We start from the raw sequence: 23,474 nt of genomic DNA on the forward strand, positions 1-23,474 counted from the left end.
CACTTGGAATAAAGAGAAGATCTTGAAGGTTTCCAAGGTGAAAAAGTCTGATTTCTCCAAAATGATGCTGGAAGGTGGAAGAAGCTGAGAAAATTATTTATAGTTTGAAATATTATACCTGCCATTCAGTATATAAAATATTTACCTCCTATGCACACATTCACAGGAAGCTAGTGAAAGATATGCTACATGTACTAAAATGAGAGGAAAAATAATGTTCAACCCAGGATAAAGAGAAGGAAATTTCCAGGATGATGGTAAAGGAAAGTTCCAGATGACAGCTGTACTGCAGCCTAGAGAGCACACCTGTCCAAACTGAAGTAGAGAGGTGGGGTGCTCTGAGATGGATGTCTCCAGGGAGGAAAAAGACTACCTGATGGGCTTAACTATAGTGGAAGGAGTTTTATTAGCTCCATAAGAGAGAGAATAGAAGATGGCAATATAGATTTTAAAGAGAGACAGAGAAAGAGAGGGAGAACTATTGATTCCAGAAAAATGAAATGTTGTATCAGAAAAGAAATATAACCATAGCATATTTTGTTACTCAAAGGTGAAAAATACTAAATAACCAGAGTCACACAAACAATGATTCTTGCTCTAGCTATAACATGAGCTGAAACAGTAATTGGGGCCCCATGAGTCATGTAGAAATTTATTCCTTTTCTGCTAGAGAAGAGTCAATCATGTCTAAAATTAAAAATCAAGAAATAGCAACATGCACATGTTACTTAGACATACAGAAGAACCGTAAGACAGAGCTACAAGAGATGGAAATGGTTGTTTCTGAAGAAGAAGGGACAAAAATGGAAAGGGCAGTGTTTCACTGGAAGCTTAGTAGTAGTTTTTGACTTTTTAATGTATTAATATATGCTCATATTGGCTTTTAATTAAATTTTAAATTAAAGTTTAAAAAAAACTGTGCACCACTGGTTAAAAGTAAAGACTTCCTGGGTTCAAATCCTGGCCTCATCGCTGTTCTTCATGACCTGGAGCAAAGTAATGAACTAACTGAACCCTCAGATCCCTTATGTAAAGAATGCTAATAATCAGACTGCGTGGTTCACAGTGTTATTGTAAAAATTAGTGAGAAAATCACGTAGGGCCTAGCTCAAAGTGGGTGTTCAGTACATTTTAATTTAATCATATCATATTTACTACAGTTTTCTTTGTGGAAAATGTTTGACAATGAGTCTGTAAAAATTGTAGCGTTTGAGATCCATGTTGTAAAAGATAGATAAATAGTAATCTGTCTCCAAAGGGGAAACATTCTGACAAATATTTAAATAGATTAAATTGATAAGAAATATATTTTCTTCTATTTCCCTGTGTGGAGTTTCTGTATGTTTCTCTTGCCAAAGTGCCTACTTCTTCTAGACTTAATTGGACAGAAATATATGTAGACTTGAGATGGCTTCGGAGAACATTTTGTCAAATTTTCCTGTGTTACAGATGAAGAAGAATAAATTTAGAGACACTATGTGACAAGTCGAGGCCATTACCAATGGAGGTTAAAGCTGAAAGTAAGATACTTTAACTGGATTAGGGCACTCATATATAGTTATAAAAACCCTCAAGCCTTATATCATGTGCTGATTTTAACAAGAACTTTTGAGCAGAAGCACTAAGGGACTTTTCTCTGATATTTATTGTGGGAACCTGGTTGAATTCCCAGAGATAGATCTCACAAAATTGTGGGCGCACCCTTGTGACTGGGTCCCCTGGAATTTTTAGCTCAGATTTGTCCGCACTGAGCCTCCAGCAGTCCATCAATTACAGTCCTGGTTTTCATATCCCAGCACTGGTTCCCACAGTGGTTTCCCCTCATGAGCGTCTGCTCCGAGATATCATCAAAAGGATGTGGAGGAGTGATGGCATCAAGATGCGACATAGGTCTTTCCTGACTTAAGCACCTATCACAATACCAGCCAGTGACTATCCATAGACAAGACACCACAGTGAAAATCCCAGAACCTGGGGGTGAGGCTGAAGTACCCCCCTGGACCACAGAGACTGGGAAGGATCATATTAGAAGGATAAGAGGAGCGGCTAGAATCTCACCGCATTGCCACTTGCCAGGCGAGCACAGCATTGCACCAAGAGGGCCCTCCTGGGCCTATGGTTTCTCCAGAGGGAAGAGAGAGGCCAAGGTGGGCATCAAGCGCCACCTGCATTATGGGACGCATCCCCAGAGGCCCACTCGAGTCTCACTTCACAGGATCACTAGGGGAATCTGTGGGGCTCGACCACTGGGGATCAGATAGAGACAGAAGGGGGGGTGGGGATTATAGCTACCAGCACGCACATCTTGGCCGACCACATTGCTGTTTGTAGCTGGACCCAAGCAGAGATCCTAGCCAGCATCTCTGCCCATTAGCAGAGCCAAACCAGTGTCCCTGTCTGGCCTGGGAGCTCAGTTGGCAGTTCTACCAGATTTGGGTCCCCAGACAAAGGGCCATACTGGCTGTGGAGCCCTTTCTACCACCCGGCCTGGGCAGGGAAGCAAATTCTCAGCCTCACCCAACAGCTGAGCATAGCCTACAGTCCCAGCCCACCAGGAAGCCTGGCCAGAGAACCCAGGCAACCATGGAGCCCATCCAACAGCCCTGCTTGAGCAGGGAGCCAAGCCTCAGCCCTAGCCAACTGTTGAGCATAGCTTCTGGCCTTGTAACCTGGGAGCCTGAACAGAGACCCTGGGCAACCTCAGAGCCCAGCCTACATCCCTGCCCGGCCACCCAGCCCAGTCTACAACCCCACCCAGCCCAGCCTACAACACCACCCAGCCATGGAGCCCAGACTACAACTACAACTTAGCAGTGGAGTCCAACCTAGAGCCTTGTCTGATTTCTGAACACAGCCTCAACCTTGCTCAAGCAGGGAGCCCAGCCAGTGACTCCACCCAATCACCAAGCATAGCCTGTGGCCCCATCCAACAAAAAAGCCTTGGGCAGTGACCCAGCCCAATCATGGAGCACAGTCTCTAGCTCCACCCACTGTGGGATACAGCTGGAGGCCCCTGCTGATGACAGAGCACAGCCAGTGACCTTGCCCAATGGGGGAGAACAGCCAGTGGTGGCCTACCTATTGGTGAAGCCCAGACTATGGCCTCACCCCACTTCAGGGCACAGTCTGCAGCCCTGTGTGATCACAGAGCACAGCTTGAGGCCCAGTCCAACTGCAAAGCTTGCTGGGGGCCCCACTTGAACACAGAGTCCAGCCAGCAGCACCATCTGGTCTCAGAGCACAGCCTGAGATCCCACCCAACCAGGAGCAATTCCAGAGCCCAGCCTATAGCTCTGCCCAATGATGAAGTCCAACCAGTGGCCCTGCCCTGCCAGGGAACACAGCCTGGGACCTCACCCAGCCAAAGGCAATTGCAGAGCCCAGCCAGAAGTACCTGTTCCCCCCACCACCACCACTTCAGAACATAGAATATTTTCCAAAATAGATTATATGTTAGACTACAAAACAAGTCTCCTCGAATTCAAGAAGATGGAAATTATATCAAGTATCTTTTCCAGCCACAATGATATGAAACTAGAAATCAATAATAGGAAGAAAGCTGGAAAATTCACAAATACATGGAAATTAAACAAGACAATTCTGGACAACCAATGGATCAATGAAGAAATCAAAAGGGAAATAAAAAAATATCCTGAGGCAAACAAAACACAAAACACAACATACCAAACCTTATGGGATGCAGCAAAAAGCAGTTCTAAGAGGGAATTTTATAGCCATAAATACCTACATTAAGAAAATGGACTGATCTTACATAAACAACCTAACTTTACACCTCATAGAACTAAAAAAGAACAAACTAAGCCCAAAGTTGGTAGAGGAAAGGAAATAATAAGATGAGAGCAGAAATAAATGAAATAGAGAATAGGAAGACAATAGAAAAGATTAACAAAACTAGGACTTAGTTCTTTGAAATGATAAACAAAACTTACAAACCTTTAGCTAGACTGACCAATAAAAAAAGAGAGGACCCAAATAAATAAAAATTATACATGAAAGTAGAGATATTAACAACTTATGCCATAGAAATGCAAAAGATCGTAAGAGACTACTATGAACAATTATTTGCCAACAAATTGGACAACCTAGAAGAAATGGTTAAATTCTACAAACATACATCCTACCAAGACTGAATCATGAAGAAACAGAAAATCTGAACAGTTCAATAATGAACAAAGAGGTTGAATCAGTAATCAAAAACATCCCAACAAAGAGAAGTTCAGGACCAGATGGTTTCACAGGTGAATTCTACCAAACATTTAAAGCCAATCCTCCTCACTTTTCCAAAAAAATTGAAAAGGAGGGAACACTCCCAAATTCATTTTATGAGGCCGGCATTGCCCTGATACCAAAGCCAGATAGGGACACCACAAGAAAACTAGAGGCCAATATCTCTGATGAATATAGATGCAAAAATTCTCAACAAAGTGCTAGCAAACCAAATTCAACAGCACATTAACAGGATCATACACTTTGATCAAGTTGGATTCATCTCTGGATGTAAGAATGGTTCAACATATGGAAATCAATAAATGCGATACATCACATTAATAGAATGAAAGATAAAAATCATATGATCGTCTCAATAGATACATAAAAAGCATTTAACAAAATTCAAATGATAAAAACTCTCAACAAATTTGGTACATAAGGAACATACCTCAACATAACTAAGGCAATATATGACAAGCCCACAGCTAACGTCGTACTAAATGGTGAAAGGTTGAAAGCTTTTGCTCTAAGATCAGAAACCAGACAAGGATGCCCACTTTCACCAATCCTATCCAACATGGTACTAGAAGTCCTAGCCAGAGTAATCAGGCAAGAAGAAGAAATAAAAGGCATCCAAATCAGAAAGGAAGAAGTAAAATTGTCTCTGTTTGCAGATGACTTGATCTTATATATAGAAAATCCTAAAGACTCCACCAAAAAAAACTGTTAACACTAGTGAATAAATTCAGTAAAGTTGTAGGATACAATTCAATGTACAAAAATCAGTTGCACTTCTATACACTAACAATGAATTATCTGAAAAAGAAATAAAGAAAACAATCCCGTTTACAATAGCATCACAAAGAATAAAGTACTTAGGAATATGAATTTAACCAAAGAGGTGAACTGTACACTGAAAACTATAAGACGCTGAAGAAAGACTTTGGAGAAGACACAAATAAATGGGAAGATATCCCATGTTCATGGATTGGAAGAATTAATATTGTTAAAATGTCCATACTACCCAAAGCCATCTATAGATTCAATGCAATCCCTATCAAGATTCCAATGGAATTTTTTACAGAAATAAAAAAAAAAACCTAAATTTGTATGGAACTGCAAAAGACCCTGAGTAGCCCAAGAAATTCAGAGAAAGAAGAACAAAGCTGGAGGCATCAGACTTCCTGGTTTCAAACTATAGTACAAATATATAGTAATCCAAACAATATGGTACTGGCATAAAAACAGACATATAGATCAATGGAACAGAATTGAGAGCCAAGAAATAAGCCCACACGTATATGGTCAACTAATATTTGACAGGGAGGCAAGAATATTCATATTTAATGGGGAAAAGACAGTCTTTTCAAAAAATTATGTTGGGAAAACTGGATATTCACATGCAAAAGAATGAAACTGGACCCCTCTCTTACACCACTCACAAAAATTAACTCAAAATGAATTAAAGACTTAAATGTAAGACCTGAAACCATAAAATTCCTAGAAGAAAACATAAGGAAAAAGTTCCTTGACGTTGGTCTTGGCAATGATTTTTACATATGACACCAAAAGCACAACCAACAACAACAAAAAATAAACAAATGGGACTAAATCAAACTAAAAATCTTCTGCACAGAAAAGTAATAATCAGCTAAATGAAAAGGCTACCTACAGAATGGGAGAAAATATTTGCAAACCACGTTATCTGATAAAGGATTAATATCCAAAATATATAAGGAACTCATACAACTCAATAGCAAAAAAACCAAATAATCCAATTTTAAACATGAGCAAAGAACCTGAATAGATATTTTTCCAAAAAAGGTATTCAAATGGCCAACAGGTACATGAAAAGGTGTTCAACATCACTAATTGTAGGAGAAATGCAAATCAAAACTACAGTGAGATATCAACTCACACCTGTTAGAATGGCTATTATTGAAAAGACAAGCAATAACAAGCGTTGGCAAGGATGTAGAGAAAAGGGAACCCTTATGCATTGTTGGTGGGAATGTATGTTGATACAGCCACTACAGAAAACATTATGCGGGTCCCTCACAAATTAAAAATAGAACTCCCATATGATCGAGCAATTCCACTTCTGGATATATATCCAAAGGAAATGAAATTACTATCTTGAAGAGATATCTCCATCCCTATGTTCATTACAACGTCATTTACAACAGTGAATATGTACATGGAAATAACCTAAGTGTCCATTTATGGATGAATGGTTAAAGAAGTTGGGGTATATATACAATGGAATATTATTCAGCCATAAAAAATAATGAAATTCTGCCATTTCCAACAATGTGGATGAACCTGGAGGTCATTATGCTAAGTAAAATAAGTCAGACAGAGAAAGACAAACATTGTATGATCTCACTTATTTGTGGAATCTAAAAAATAAAACTCATAGAAACACAGAGTAGATTGGTGGTTTCCAAAGGTGGGGGTTAGTGGTGGGGGAAATGGGTGAAAGTGGCCAATGGGTACAAATTTCCAGTTATGAGATGAATAAGTTCTGGTGATATAATGTATAGTTTGGTGACTATACTTAACAATACTGTGTTGTATATTTGAAAATTGCTGAAAGAGTAAATCTTAAAAGTTCTCAACACACACACTCACAAATTGTAAGTATGTGAGGTGATGGATGTTAACTAAACTTATTGTGATAATCATTTCACAATATATACATATATCAAATCATCACATTGCATACCTTAAACTTACACAATGTTATATGTCAGTAAAGCTGGAAAAAGAAACTTTTGAGTACTTGGGGAAGATTAAATCAAAATGCTATGACTTGTTTAAATACATGGGTTATGTTCAGGTATCTAATACTTCCAAATGTATATCCTTGTACAAGATGCACTTTAAGACCTAAAAATGTTTGGTGATCTCATTCACTGAAGTTTCTCTCTTTATTCTGAGCAAATATTGAATTCAATTTTTGTGATATTTTATTTTGTATTTTTAGACCAGCAATTCCTTTGATAACTTCCATACAACTAAAAGAGGTTATGTGGGTGGTTTGAAAAGGCTGTTTAGTGAAATAGAAATAGTTTTGAAAGAATTTATATTCTAGCGTCTAGTTTCTAAAATCTGCAAAAATTAATCAAAAGCAGCGTTATTGCATTTGACAATAAGCTAGTGTTTGTAGAGAAGACATCGGAACACGGAAAAATAGGAAAAAGGGGAAAAATAGGAGGAAGAATATAAATCCCAGCTATCTGAGTAAGTTGAGGAATTATCACCAGAACAAGAGAAAAGATAGGCAAGTTCAAGAACTGTACCAAAGAAAAGGAAATACATTAAGGACCTTGATGAATAAGGCAAGAAAAACATCGTACCAGTAGGCCTCACTTTTGGTAACGGAATACTTTGAGTAAATTGGGTTAAAAGCTCAATAGAAAAAATAATGTACATTTTGCATTTACATTCTGTGCAGTTAGTATGAAAACTTAACATGGTAGAACTTTTGGGAAATTCTATGCCTTGTTTATCATCATAATCTTTTTATTTCTGTCCTGCATTTAAAACTGCTCACTGAGGAAACTTATGGTAATGACATTATACATGATAGAAAACCTAAGTCCCTTTAACCGTGGTACCTTTTAGTGATGGTGGAATTAACTCTTTAAATCAATTTGTGGATCTTTGGAGAGCAAATCCCAGTTCTTAACAGGAGCATGTGTATTCCTTTGATTGATGATCGATCGATTGATTGATTGATTGAAATGGAAGTGATATATCTATGAAGTAGAATCTGGGGCAAGATTCATATTTCAATCACTAAAGAAGTTAATTTTACTCTTAATATAGATAATGTAGTCTATTTCATTTGTTCGGTTTATATTTTGATATTGCTCACATCACCGAAATATTTCTAGATTCATTTTCTCATACTGTTGAGCTTGCCGTAATTTCATAAATGAAGTTGAAGAAACCTTGCGCATGCAAGGAAATAAAATATTTGTTGAGGTTTTGCCTAACCATTTATCAGTCAATGAATACTGCTGCAGTTTCTCGCATTTGAATCAAGTATGTCTCCTTCCCTACAGGAGCTTCAGAGAGACATAGAGAAACACAGCACGGGCGTGGCCTCCGTCCTCAACCTGTGTGAGGTGCTGCTGCATGATTGCGATGCTTGTGCCACAGATGCTGAGTGTGATTCCATCCAGCAGGCTACACGAAACCTGGACCGGCGATGGAGAAATATCTGCGCTATGTCCATGGAAAGAAGGCTCAAGTAAGCTGGGATGTTCAAACCGTTGGGAAAGAGAGAGGACCAAAAAGAAGAAAAATATTGCCCAGAGTATCCATGGTTCACTATTTCCTTTTGGTTGCGATGTCCGAAAATAGCCTTGGTTTCCCAAACTTGCCGTCGTCTACATTTAGTTGGGAAAATAAGTAGGTATAAAGGTAATATATAAATATAACAAGCTAAGTTATGCCTGACCTAACAGTTTAAATATAATTCAGAAAAATAAAAATATGCCCTTGCCGAACAAGTATAATGTTACAGAATTGGTGATGTGAAAAAGCAACATTCTTTTATTAAAAATGAAATAATAAAGCCCTTATCTTTAAGCCATTTGAAATTCAAGGCAGTAAAAAATAGTGATGTTTTAGAAAATTCTCGAAATGATTTAAGACACATAATCTTTGTGCTCCCTGGGGATATCTTGAAAGGTTAATATTTGTCTTGCTGTCATAGGTTGATTTTGATGAGGGTGAGTTTGACGTTGGACTTCAATGGATTTTCAAACCTGAGTTTTATTTCAGCGGAACTTGGCACGAGGGTGCACCAAAATATGGTGTTGCACCTCTAAACTTCCTTGCACAGATCCAGAACAGTTCACATTGTGTGCTTATAATACTCGATTTGACTAATTCCAAATCCAGAGTGGCAGGATGTGTGTTAAACACACACGCACACACACACATGCACACACACACACACAGCTGTTTCATTTTAGCTCAGACAGTTGTCTCTTTCTCACTCTGGTCAAATTTGGCTCCCGGCATAGTGATTGGCACAACATTTGCTTGTTTGGGCACTCTTAATCCAATTGCAGGCATCAGACAGGGTTCTGAAGCACAAACAGTCTCCAACAATCAGATTCTGTTCTTTCATTTCCTGTCTCAGAATTGAAGAGACGTGGCGATTGTGGCAGAAGTTTCTGGATGACTATTCTCGTTTTGAAGATTGGCTGAAGACTTCAGAAAGGACAGCTGCCTTCCCTAGCTCTTCTGGGGTGCTCTATACAGTTGCCAAGGAAGAACTAAAGAAATTCGAGGTGATTTGTCATTCCAAATATTTAGTCTTTATTTTGCTATGTGAGTAGCCAACTGGTAGTTGGTGTCCCAAGACGTAACCTAACTCTTCACCCGCACACTGTTTGTTCAAATCTCTGAGTGATGACTTTGCGGTCATCTTCATTACTATTGTACATAGACAAAAGAAGTGGGGTAAAAGGTTTTTATTTTAATTTAAGACTGTCAAGAATCACAAACAAAATAGTAATGAAGGGAAATTCTATTAGAAAACAGGAATCATGATTTCCCCCCAAAAAAATCTTGGCATTCTTTTTATTTCATAATTGTTCACAATCAACCATCTAAGATTAAAATATGATGGTTTTCCATACTATAAAAATCTGTCTTGCAAATATATTTTCTTGATTTTTTTTTTACCTGGTTGGAGCGTAGATATATATTTTTTGATCATTGATAAAATAGAATTGCCTCCAGAATGGAATAAAACGTTTTAATTATAAGCCATTTCTAATTACAAATGAAGAGCAGTGCCATTCTTGAGTCACCAAGACTCTTCAATTACATAGAGACAAAAACAGCAGCAGTGAAATCATATTCATAAAGAAAGGAATCGTTCAATAACTGGTCCCTGTGCCTTGCCTGTTTGTGCAATCTTCATCTACTCCATCACTGTGATACGATGAAACCTTGACTTCTCAGCCGCCTCTCATTTTCCCAGAGGACCTGGCATAGCCTAAAGTTGACCATTTTTTACTGTGAATTTTCTTTGCCCATCAATTCCCATGGATAGGCAGAAATACACTCATATATATTGACAGCAAACAGTTCTGGTGCCTGTATCTTACAAAAATCATTCTTGGTTGCTAATTCTGCTCCAAGCTCCCCATGATGTTTAAAAATAAGACTAAAGGGCCGGCCCCGTGGCTTAGCAGTTAAGTGCGTGCTCCGCTACTGGCGGCCCAGGTTCGGATCCCGGGCGCGCACCGACGCACCACTTCTCCGGCCATGCTGAGGCCGCGTCCCACATACAGCAACTAGAAGGATGTGCAACTATGACATACAACTGTCTACTGGGGCTTTGGGGGAAAAATAAATAAATAAATAAATAAATAATAAAATAAGACGAAAAATCCAACCAAATCCTGGTGAATTCATTTTTATCTTGCAATGTCAGGATTTATATATAACTGTACCACTAAATTCCAGAGAACTTTTTTTCCTGTTTCAAAGGATTTCCCTTAGAAAACTTCTAGTAAGAAGCCATAATCAGCTCTGCAGCAGATTTCAGGTCATCCAGTGTGAACCAATGCTAGCGGAAGGATTCAGGTATTGCCTCTCACTACGCTGAGCTTCATAGAGGTTAAAACCTTCTTTAATTGGCTTATACTACAAAGCAGATTATATAAGGTCTCTTTGTTGCTATTTTAGACTCAGATTTTATGGCAAAGGTTAGCCATATATTTAGCTTCTACATGAATGATTTTATAATTTATAGTTAATTTTCTTAAGAGACAGAAAGAAATCACAAAAACAAAATTTTGTTTGAAGGCAGCTTTTAGCCTATCCAATTGCATGAATATTTGGGATGGATCTGGGTTTGCTGGGGTGCCCACCATCGCTCCAGTGGGCAAACATTTACTCCAACTTCCAGTAATGGCAAAAGCTGAACTTGCCTTTCCACTTCCTTTTCTGGGGAAATAACTTCAAGTTTGATAGGATAGAAGATTGGATTTATTAGGATGAGGGCTCTTAAAGCCACTCTGAGAAGGAAAGCCATTTCAGAGGGAGAAATGTGGTAGCATGTAAACAGTGTGACAAGCCAAAGGAAACAGAACTTTGGGATTTAGATGACTTCATATAGTCCAATTAATTATACAGTTTTCTGTCTAATGCCAGGATAAAAATCAGTCATAAATCATATACATGAGTTTGGAAAAAAAATGCTTCATTTAGTTTTGGCCAAATAATTCTTATGCTAGGGCTATGATTGCAGAGAGAAAGAAAAAAAGAGTATTTTTACCTTCAGAAACTCTCAACTATGTATAAAGTCACCTCAGAAGTAAATAAACACTACTGTGTAATTTGGTGCATCAGCTCTAACATGTTTTATAAAAATGGAATAATTCATGGAAGCCATAAAAAAGAAATAGACCATGTTCCACACTTTTTTCCATGCAAGGTGACTTGTATTTGACTAAACTGCTTTTCTTAAAAATTAGTAATAGCTTGCATTTAGAGGATCATCTGTAAAAGATAGTTTTAATTTTTTTCTTAATGGACACCAGAATTGAGCCAATTTCTGGATTTTGAGGAAATAACATATTTTACAAATAAAAAACCAGGCCTATTGTAGATATCTTTTTCTCAGTATTGATGTCAGATATACTGAACATTTCAAACTCACATTTCAGCACACATATATATTTTTGTAATCAGTTTGTTTTGTGGGAAAATTTTTTTCAGGCTATTTCAAAAGCTATATTATATATGTATATGTACACGTACATGTATATATACACATATATTTATTACGATTTACCATTTTCTTTCAAATTTTTGTTTGATCCACTCTCTTTCCTTAAGCCACCCTGATTACAGGACTTTGCTTTAACGAGGGGAAGTATCCTCGTACTAGAGATTGTCCTTTCCCTGTCTATGACCGTTTGATTTCCCATTCTCCCTGACACTGCAGTATGACACCCAGATGCCCTTGCTGAGAGCCCCTCACCGACCTCCCTCATGGATATGCTTCTCCGTGTTCCTAGGCTTTCCAGCGACAGGTCCACGAGAGCCTGACTCAGCTGGAACTGATCAACAAGCAGTACCGGCGCCTGGCCCGAGAGAACCGCACTGATTCTGCGTGTAGCCTAAAACAGATGGTTCACGAAGGCAACCAGAGATGGGACAACCTGCAAAAGCGTGTCACCTCCATCTTGCGCAGACTCAAGGTCTTTATTATGTCTCCTCAGTGGCTTAGAGGCCCAGAGGACAGGATTGGGCCATTTGAACACAATGTTAAGACATAATCTCGGTGATTTTGTAAGATTGGAATGGCAAGAGAGATGTCTAGGGTTAATTTTTGACAAATCTGAATGTTCTATGCATAAAAGTTGTGGGGCATCTTGAAGCACTTAGCTAAGCCACTGGCTCAAGGATCAGCAAAGGATGACATTCAGTTGTCTAAAATTCTAAATCCTAAGATCTTTGGTTGTTAAATGACCTCCAATCTAATAACATGTGATACATTCCAACGGACTCCTTATGCAACCAATTATTGGAAGAGAAGTTGCATAAAATTATAGTAGCATAAATAGCATTAATTTATATGATAAAAGAGTGCAGGGTTCTCTTTGCTTGTTGAGAAAATGACTTTCCTCAAGAACATTGGAATTGGCAGTGCCATCTCAGGATGTGTATGTAGACTTTTTAATCTTTATTATTTTCTTTTCACATCCAGCATTTCATTGGCCAACGTGAGGAGTTTGAGACCTCACGAGACAGCATTCTGGTGTGGTTGACGGAGATGGATCTTCAGCTCACTAATATTGAGCATTTTTCCGAGTGTGATGTTCAAGCTAAAATAAAGCAACTCAAGGTAATAGATTGATGGTATTCCAAATTATCAGTGTGAAGAAAGTCTGAAGAAGAAGGGATTTGTATATTCTTTAGTAAAGAACATAGTAAAGAACTCTTATTTTTAAAAAACTAATTCTTCCTGATTGAAAAACAATTTCAGAAAATACAAATGATATTATAAATGAAATAAAGAGCATTACCCAGAGATAACAACCATTGACATATATACTTTTAATTATTGACTTGATTGCCAAGGTGTTAGGGATCTTCCTTTTTGTTGTTTGTTTGGTTGGTTGTTTTTGTTTGGGTTTTTTTTAGTGAGGAAGATTGGCCCTGAGCTAACATCTACTGTCAATCTTCCTCTTTTTGCTTGAGGAAGATTGTCACTGAGCTAACATCTTCTCTGTGCCAATCTTCCTCTATCTTGTACACGGGACGCTGCCACGGCATGGCTTGTTGAGTGGTGCATAGGTCCGCACCCCTGGATTTGAACCCACGAGCCCCAGGTCACCAAAGTGGACTGCACAAACTTAACCACTATGCCACTGGGCTGGCCCTGGAATCTTCCTTTTTGGTTGTTTTTGCTTTCTCTGATTTGTTTCTAGTACCTTCAAATGATTTATTTGACCCCTACGCTCCAGAGCAATACAACTCTCTCACTTTGGGATTTCATTGTGCATATTCAGCATTCTCAGATGCCAAGTTAATTTTAAAGCATATTTCATATGTTTCACTATATAAGTCCAACACAGTGGCTAGTTAAAAACTTCAGTGGTAGGGATATACGTTAGATATAAGGCTTCCCTACAAGGAAGACTGTTCAACAACTTCAATAACAAGCAAGGCAACTTGTAAAATTTTCTTCCCAAGACAGATAGATTTTTTAAAAGAATAGTCATGATGCCAATAACCTTAGGTTTTCGTAATAAAACAAAGAAGTTACCCTTAATCATAGATTCCCAGGATGCAAAAATCATAAAATAGTTAGCCCTGATATTCTGCCCAACCCCTTTCTCCATTCACCCCATCCCCCGACTCTCTCAAATTGTTTCACAGGCAAGTCAATATTTAAAGCCTTTGACAGGAAATCTCTACCAAGTGGTAGTTGAATCTTTTCTTTTTGGACTCTGGCAGCTTATATAACTTATTACGAGTCTCGCTTCTCCCCAGGCATTCTTTTCATTATTGAACAACTTCAGCTATTCCAGAGTTTATTCTTGTATTGAATTAAAACTTATCCCCTGAAACTTGTCCCCAGGAGCTTAACTCTTTGAACCATCTAGAATGAGTCTAAATAACCCTCCAGAATTCCTTATTTTTCAAATAATTATAATCTTTCCTGCATGTGTCCTGAAACAATAAAAGAATCATCTGAGAAGAATTTGTGACATTAATTTTCATTTGGATGGTGTCCCTTAGGCATGTTTGACATATAATCAGGAAATCTAAAATTAAGATATTCAATATAATTCTTTAAAATGCTAAATTTGTTTCAGGGGCACTGTATTGCTTGCCATTGCTTTTCGTCAGGGATAACCAGTGCTATCAACTTTATGATGGGTTTGAATGTTTTTTCCTGTGATTCTCTACCCACACTGTCCATGGTGGTAAATTTTATTAGCCAAAGGCGCCTTTCTGGTCCTGGAATTCTAACGTTTCCATTTCTGTCTCCTGTTGTGATTTAAAATTTTTGTTTTTTGCTTTAGAAAGTAATAGCCTCTTGGCTTGTCAGTGTATATGGTAAATTCAATATCCCCTAAATGGTTTTTCTAAATACGTATCTTATAACTGTTTCTTGTCAATATGAGCAATAAAAAATTACATGAGATTTGTGCTCCCTAGGCCTTCCAGCAGGAAATTTCATTGAACCACAGTAAGATTGAGCAGATCATTGCCCAAGGAGAACAGCTGATAGAAAAGAGTGAACCCTTGGATGCGGCCATCATTGAGGAAGAGCTGGATGAGCTCCGACGTTACTGTCAGGAGGTCTTCGGCCGTGTGGAAAGATACCATAAGAAACTGATTCGCCTGCCTGTATGTAACTTTTTTTTTTCCATTGTCATTAAATCTAAAGAGAATTAATTATGTGGGGTTAGGTAACCCTGTATAGTGGATGAGAGCCCAGACTCTGGAGCCAGCATGCCTGGGTCCCAGTCCCAGCTCTCACACATGTTGGCTACGTAACCGTGGACAAGTTACTTCACTTCTCTTGCCTCAGATTCCTCAACTGTAAAACTGGTTTAGTAACAGTACCTACCTTGTAGAAAGGATTACTTTGGGCATGAAATGAGTTCATATATATATATATATATATATATATATATATATACACACACACACATACACACACATATATAAAGAGCTTAGAAGAGTACTTGGCACATATCTTTTATGGAAGATAAAGAAGCTTCTAGAAGAAACAAGGAGAGGAAAGTGAGCCATGTAAGTAGTTGCTCAGTTGATGAGGTTGTTTAGTTGAATTTTTTTTGTCTTCCATTTCCCTAATTGCTACCATAATCACATCTCATTGTCGAGACATTATTGTTAGAATATTTATAATCTTCTGTGATAAAATATATCTTGCATCTGGGATATAAGTCAAAAAAGGACCAGCTAAGGTTTTATTAGTAATTTCTGTTTTTTCTTGATATGTGCCATTGTGTGCCTATTGTGTTGCCGACAACGTACTAGGTTGCCTTTATTTACATTATCTTATTTAATCATATATCAATTTTTGAAGTAGGTTTTAATATTATTTCCATTTCACCAGTGGAAAAACTGAGGCTTTGGTAGATTAATTTGTAAGACAATTTTAAAAGTGATGAGAAGAGTCTTATTTATTTGATAATAAGAAGTTTACTATTATCGCCCCCAAGGAGGGAATGTGGTCCAGATAAGCTTGAATGCTGAGATTTGGTGAGAGGCAGAACAAGAAGTGGTAGGGGGATCATCTGACCGCTGTGGTCACGGAGTTGGCTTGACTGCATTTCTAGCTCCCAGATGATGAGCACGACCTCTCTGACCGGGAGCTGGAGCTGGATGACTCTGCAGCACTCTCAGACCTCCACTGGCATGACACCTCTGCGGACAGGGTGCTCTCCCCCCAGCCTTCCTCCAACCCCTCCCTCTCACTCGTCCAACCTCTCCGGAGCGAGCGGTCAGGACGAGACACCCCAGCCAGTGTGGACTCCATCCCCCTGGAGTGGGACCATGACTACGACCTCAGTCGTGACCTGGAGTCTGCTGTGTCCAGAACTCTGCCCTCTGAGGATGAAGAGGGTCAGGAAGATAAAGATTTCTACCTCAGAGGAGCTGTTGGCTTATCAGGTAGGGAAGAGCTCTTCCTATATGCCAGCTTGAAAGAAAATAAAAAGGAATGGATATTGTACTGGAAACATGTAAGCTAAGCAGAATCATCTTCTTCCTTCTCCCATTAGGGGAAATGGTATATGATGGGATAATTGGATATTAATATGATTATCAAATACAAAAATTGGCATGGCCATTGATTTATCCCAATATACTATGTTCTTGCTATGTGACAGCACTTTATAAGTACTGGGGATACACAGTTCCTTTTCTTCTCAAAGAGCAGACACTCTAGTGGGGAACACAGACAAAAAAGAAGCAGGTGTGTGAAATGTGTCGCGCTAGGATACCAATGTACATGTGGAGGAATAGAAGCACAACCAAGAGGCGACTAACTTGGAGCTTTGAGGAAAGGCTTCAGGGAAGAGCCTCTTAAGCTGAGATTTGAAGGATGCATAGGAGTCAGTCAGGTGGACGCTGCAATGTTCAGAGGAAGAAAGGAAGGGGCGCCCATCCTAGCTTTGCAATGAGCCATGGTGCTTTTGGTCACCTGAAGTTTGTCCAGAATGACAAGGCTGTAGATTAGGAGGCATGGAGTGGACAAGAGGAGGTGGAAAGGCAAACCAGGACCTGACTGTAAAGCAGCCTGTTCACCATGGAAGGGAGTTTGGCTTTTATCCTGAAGGCAATGGAGAGCCAGAGCAGGGCTCTAAGGAGGGAGGGTTGTGATAGATGCATATTTTCAAAGAACTTGTCTTGATACTACATGGAAGGGAGCACATTGGAAGAGAGTCCAAATGGAAACGTTTTACCGTCCAGGACAGAGGTATGATGGTGGCCTGAACTAAGGCAGCAGCATTGGGACTGGAGAGAATGGAAGAGATGAGAGAAATCATGAGAAATGTCCTCCATAACAGATAATTGATTGCATTGGAAATGAGGCAATTTTCTGGTTTGGGCATCTTGGCGAAAGATGTAGGTGGTCCTAGGCCCTGAGGACCACAAGAAGGAGAGAATGTTGTGGGTGTCTGTGGGCCAGGGCAGTGAGAAAGGGGAGGCGACGAGTTCAGTTGTGCACATCCTGCATTTGAGATACTGTCAAATATCCAAATGGAAAAACCCAGCAGTAGATGTTTGGGTCTGAATTTCAGGAGCTGGAAACGCGAATTAGGTGATTATCCACATGTAAATGGTAATTGTCCCTGAGGGAAGGGAGGAGATGATAAGGAATAGTGTATGAAAAGAAATAAGAAGGATGAGACCCCAACAAACACATGTAGTGAGGGGATAGACAGAGAAACAGGAGCATTGTAAGGAAAGTGAGTAAAAATAGAATAAATGATCGGAGGCCAATCTGTAGCACTTGTAAATGCATCTCGCACGTTCTCTAAAAGGATATTTCTGCTTCTTTCTCTTGGTTCACATTTGGATTTCCAAGGGTATGACACTGTCTAAAAAGAAAATGATGTCTCTCCTTTCTGTGTTGTTTTTCCTGTATGCCTAATAGGCATGTCACATCTAAAGCTGCACTGTCCAAAATGTAGCCACGGGCCACATGTGACTGTTGAGCACCGAAATGTGACTGTGCAAGTGGAGATTTGCTGGGTCATAAATGCACTTAACGTGAATGCACGAATTTCAAAGACGTAGCACAAAGAAAGAATGTAAAATATTCATAATAGTTATGTTGATTATGTTAATATTTGAATATATTGGTTTAGTAAAATAAAGTATTAAAATTATTTTCATGATTTTTGTTACTTTTTAATGTGGCTCACAGAACCTTAAAAATCACATACGTGCCTCACATTATTTCTGTTGGACGGCGCTGCTCTAGACTCTGTCTGGGTTGACATCCCAGTTCTGTCACTTATTCGCTGTTGAAACTTGGATAAGTAACTTGATTCCTCTGGACCTCAGTTTTCTCATCAATAAAATGGGAACAGCACTCCCATGTACCCTGTAGGGCTTCTGTGAGGATAAATGAGTGCTTAGAACTGTGCTGGCTTCCAAAACACTCTGAGTCTATGTATGCTCTTATTATGATTCATTTCAGGAAACCTCTGGTGAGCATGCTCACACTGCTCTGTATGCAATGGAGCCATCTGTCTAGAATAACTAACTTCCTTTTTTTCCCTAGGAAAGTTATTTTCCTGCCACCAGGGAATCGAAGTTTCCAGAACTTAGTTGTCAACTTAGACTGTGCTCTTTTTGCAGATGTAATGATCCCGGAAAGTCCCGAGGCCTATGTAAAACTCACAGAAAATGCAATCAGAAATGCCACTGGTAGGCACAGAAAGCCGAAGCAAGCCTCCCTCCCTCACCTGTAACAAGCCTCCTCTCTTAGCACATCTACTGTTTCTCTCACAGCTCTGTGGCACAAGCATGTTAAGGCAGAACCTTCCTCTCTTACTGCTGTACTAGGGAAAAAAACAAAACCATTTGGTTGATCAACACCAAAAAATAATATTTCAATAACCAAGTAAAATGAAATAACTTCTCAACTTATTAAATGGTAATCAGTCTCATTAAGTATGGATCTTCTGATGCCTGTGAACGGCAGAAAATAGGAGATGGAAACACTTGTCTTCAGCATTTTGTGCCCTAGCACTCTACTTGATTATAGCAGCGAGGAGGTTGTGACCTCGAGGGGTTGCAGATCTACATCTGGCTGGGGGCTCAGGGCTCAGGGCACTGGTCCCAAGTCCACCAGTCTGCGTGTATGACCCTGGGCCCACCATCCATCCTGCTGATCTCAGGGGTTGTTTGCAAGACAAGGGGAGACACCAGATGGCCAGCTCTAAAAAGAAATTATAATTTTAATTTAATGCCTTAGTCCATAAAATAATTTGAAATGAAAATCTCTTCCAGTGTCTTTAAGACTTAGATTTTATTTAGCCATTCTTACTTGAATTCTAGAATATTCTACAGTAGAATGTGAGAAAGTAATAGAACCAACTTGCTTAAAGTATTTTGAAAAAACAAAAGACTTAGATTTTTCTTCTCAAATAAGAAGAATTAAAGAAAGAAAAGTGGAACCAGTGTTGCTTAATGTTGCACTAGACAAACTGTAGTTCAGGGTCAGTAATTTGGGGAAGGGGGGAGAGAATAGAATTTGAACACAGTGATATGAAATTGAATTGCAAGGTTGTTAGTTTATCCTTAAGTGTTTGAAGGAAAACAAAAGGATAGGAAGCAAAGTAGCATTTTTGAAGTGGTGACTGCCTGAGTGATTCCCAGTGAGAGACCTCTTCCAGGTGTATTTAGAAGGCCTATTTTCAAGAAAAAAAATTAATGAAGCCTACTAATATTTATTCTGCTTTCACCTTATGCTAGCTTCACTCTGATAATCAATGTTCTTGTTCCATTCAAAGACTACAATACACACACACACGCACAGAAGTAATTTTGCAGAAAGGTGTTAGAGCTCTGAAAGGAGAATGAGCCAGGATTTCTGGGCTGTGAGTAAGAGCATGCCTAGATGGAAATGCCAAAATCTTAGCTTTCTCCTGGTTTTGTTTCAGGTTTTAAATAAAAGCAAGTCCTTGCTAGTTTGGTATCTCCATCTAATCTGTCCTGAGTTAGTCTTTTCTTGGTTACCTCAAACTCATGCCTTAAGTGAACAGTACAGCCACCTGGGCCTTCAGTGGCATTGTCTTCTGCTGGGATGCAGAAAGAAACATTAGAGGAATCTTCCTCTGCTCAGTAAGTGGCTGCAGAGGGAGCATGGGAAGTAACTGCCTCCTGGTTATTAGGGAGCGGTAGGCACCACCTTAGGCTTTTAGAAAGGCCGTCCACTGCTTCCAACATGCAGATTTTCAGGGGATCAGCTGGAAGAGGGACAGACACACAGGCTGTTAGAACCCACTGCAGGTCCGTTTGCAGTATGCAGCCTGCTGAGACTCTTAGTCAAGCACATCCATCAATCTAGTCATTTGAACTTCTAACCCACCAGCACATTAGTACTAAATTTGCTTTGTAATTACCCTCACACATGCCGTTTCTATACAGCCTTAACTGAAATCATTTCTTAAACTTCTCCTTGGGCATCAAGCTTGTAAAGATTCTTATGGTTGCCACTGCAGGGGACCCCAGCGCCTTAGAGTCACAGATCCGACAGCTGGACAAAGCCCTGGATGACAGCCGCTTTCAGATGCAGCAAACTGAAAATATCATCCGCAGCAGAACTCCCACAGGACCGGAGCTGGACTCTAGCTACAAAGGCTACGTGAGTATCCTGTCCCTTGTGATCCTGGCGTGTACCTGGAAGTCACAGTTGTGTGACAAAGAACAGTCTGTTTGTAGCACGAGGCCTTTGTGAGCTCTCCAGGCACTGTGCCACCCTTAAACTCATGGGCGTGGTTGTGCAAAAGGAAGCCCTGTTAGCAGGTTACCTTTGGACTAGAACTGGTCTGTGCTCAGGCCACTAACCTACTGTAATGACCAGCCTGTTCCTTTACACAGAGAACTTAGTGAGATCCATTTCATTGAAAGCAACAAAATGCTTTGGCTCCCGAAAATGATTAGGCGTTTTTCCAAATTCAGCTCGTAATTTTTGGACCAAGGTTTTCCTTGGAGCAGCAGATTTTAGTTAATAGATTACCAGCATGGAATTTTTTTAGTTCTTTTTCTGGGTTTACTGATTCACTTAATGGCCTTGGGAATGTGTTTATCCTCTGCTCTTAGTATGCTCGTTCTGGAATCAGCAATTCTGACTAACAAGAGGGATTTGGGGAAAAGAAGGCAAGAGATCATGTATATTGCCAGTTCTCTTTTCGAAGCTTTTAGTAAATGTATAATAACTTTATTTGCTCTCCTCAAGTCGCTAACTGAATAATTTTTCACAGAGGACTACCTGTGTCCCTACACATACTGGGGCAAAAGAATTTGAAAGTAAATCTCTTCGTTGATTTTTTGAGGAATCTCCATACTGTTTTCCATAGTGGCTGCACCAGTTTGCACTCCCACCAGCAGTGTATGAGAGTTCCCTTCTCTCCACATCCTCTCCAACACATGTTGTTTCCTGTCTTGTTAATTATAGCCATTCTGACGGGCGTGAGGTGATATCTCATTGTTGTTTTGATTTGCATTTCCCTGATAGTTAGTGATTTTGAACATCTTTTCATGTGTCTGTTGGCCATCTGTATATCTTCTTTGGAGAAATGTCTGTTCAGGTCTTTTGCCCATTTTTTAATTGGGTTGGTAGTTTTTTTGCAGAAATAGAAGTATAATGATGTACACCTGAAATTTTTACAATGTTATAAACCAATGTTACTCCAATAAACAAAAAATTAAAAAAAAAAAATCTCTTCGATGCCTCATATCTTCTTTTCACACTCAGAAGACTGCCTAGAAGAAGGAAAGAAAAATTAATGTCCCTAAGTCCAGTGACAACTCACATGTACTGCTTTTTTTTTTTTTTTTCTTTTGCTGGGAAAGATTCGCCCTGAGCTAATATCTGTTGATCTTTCTCTCTTTTTTTTTTTTCCTCCCCAAAGCCCCAGTACATAGTTGTATATTCGAGTTGTAAGTCCTTCTAGTCCTTCTATGTGAGCCACGGCCACAGCGTGGCTACTGACAGACAGGTGGTGTGGTTCCACACCCAGAAACCAAACCTGGGCCAATGAAGCATAGCAAACTGAACTTGAACCACTAGGCCATCAGGGCTGGCTCTCAACATACTGCTTTTTTAAACCAGGGAAGAGAACCATTCTAGTTATATATGCTGAGGTTAATATCCTCACAATTACAGAAGAGTAATCAATAATGAGTTTATTTCCTGTGCAGTTTGGCTTGTTATACTGACTTCTGTTATAGTGAAACCTCTTTTTTTTAAGTATAATATGGTTTCACTGTGACCATGTTGACATCACTGGGATTAAACTCAACCTCAATCAAAAGTAATCAAAGTTAACTCAGTAGCAATGTGATTTGTGAAAGACTTTGAAAGATAACTTTATGGTCAGTGTAGCAAGAGTGCCCTGAAATGATTTGTTCTTTTAATCTTTGAATACTGTGCATAATATTAAACATGGGCTTGGAAGGTTTTCCTTTAATGTTAGAATTTATTCCCTTGATACCTATTAAACATTGCTTAAATTTTCTCATGAAACGGCTGGCTATAACATTGTGTTATGCTTTTAAGTGTTTTAATTATTTAATACAAAAAAATGTTCCTTTGAGATTTGTGGTAATATTTTTGTTCCCACATTTCAATTTCAGAAAGATGGAGCAACTTACCAAAAATTAAATACATTGTATTACCAGCTGAGGGCTCTGAGTTTTAAATCCCAGATTGGTGTAGTCTGTTTTGATTCATAAATTTAAAAGAAATTTTGAGGACTTCTTATTGCAAAACCATGTATGCGAAGTATATCTTCCAAGCATCACTCTCCGTATATATGAATGCGTCACGTTTCAGAAGCGTGTTTTTGAACCTGACTTCTTTTTAGCAGAGTGGCATAGTCTTCACAGAGAAGTGAATCATGGTCACTGTCCTTTTTGAGGAACTACAAGATATTTCCCTAGGAGGTCTTGCATTCATGAGAATTTGAGAAATTTTGTGATGGAGGCCTGTTTTCTATGTCTGAACAGATGAAACTACTGGGAGAATGCAGTGGCAGCATCGAGTCAGTGAGGAGACTGGAACGCAAACTGAGGGAGGAAGAAGCGAATTTCCCGGGCTTTGTTAACCTGAATAATACTGAAACCCAAACAGCTGGTGAGTGAGCGGTGCCCCACTCGAGAAAGAGTGGGATAGAAGATCCTGAACCACTTCGTGGCATCTGAGTGTCACGAGGCTGCTTGCCTCCCTCTGCACTATCCCACCCTGAGAACTTTTCTCCATGTTACAGTGGTCTCCTGTGACAGAAGAGGGAGGTGAAAAACATCATGGGTTTTTTTTCCATATTCCCTTTATTTTAGTGCCCTGTCTCTAACATCACAGGCATTTTGACATCACAGGTCTGTCTCTGATCGTCAGGTGTTTTCTGTGTACGCTCTCAGAATTCTGTTATAGAGAGGAACCAAAAGCTGAATGATACCTTCGTGTACATCACTGCTTATTATTT

At 39.3% G+C, this 23,474-nt stretch overlaps 1 protein-coding gene across 5 annotated transcripts in view; it reads left to right on the forward strand.

The window, feature by feature from the left end:
- The window catches only part of SYNE1 (spectrin repeat containing nuclear envelope protein 1), a 430,148-nt gene that overhangs the window by 388,511 nt on the left and 18,163 nt on the right, over nucleotides 1-23,474 (forward strand). For 4 of the 5 annotated variants that reach the window (XM_058534130.1, XM_058534127.1, XM_058534129.1 and 1 more), the window contains 9 exons: nucleotides 8,301-8,488; nucleotides 9,389-9,539; nucleotides 12,285-12,467; nucleotides 12,977-13,114; nucleotides 14,938-15,129; nucleotides 16,089-16,422; nucleotides 18,622-18,690; nucleotides 20,490-20,632; nucleotides 22,999-23,125. In XM_058534130.1, the coding sequence (XP_058390113.1) occupies nucleotides 8,301-8,488; nucleotides 9,389-9,539; nucleotides 12,285-12,467; nucleotides 12,977-13,114; nucleotides 14,938-15,129; nucleotides 16,089-16,422; nucleotides 18,622-18,690; nucleotides 20,490-20,632; nucleotides 22,999-23,125 (1,525 nt within the window). The remainder of the gene's footprint in view (nucleotides 1-8,300; nucleotides 8,489-9,388; nucleotides 9,540-12,284; nucleotides 12,468-12,976; nucleotides 13,115-14,937; nucleotides 15,130-16,088; nucleotides 16,423-18,621; nucleotides 18,691-20,489; nucleotides 20,633-22,998; nucleotides 23,126-23,474) is intronic. The other variant, XM_058534128.1, reaches the window with a different exon arrangement.

This window comes from Diceros bicornis, chromosome 39, assembly GCF_020826845.1.
Source record: "Diceros bicornis minor isolate mBicDic1 chromosome 39, mDicBic1.mat.cur, whole genome shotgun sequence".
NCBI lineage: Eukaryota > Metazoa > Chordata > Mammalia > Perissodactyla > Rhinocerotidae > Diceros > Diceros bicornis.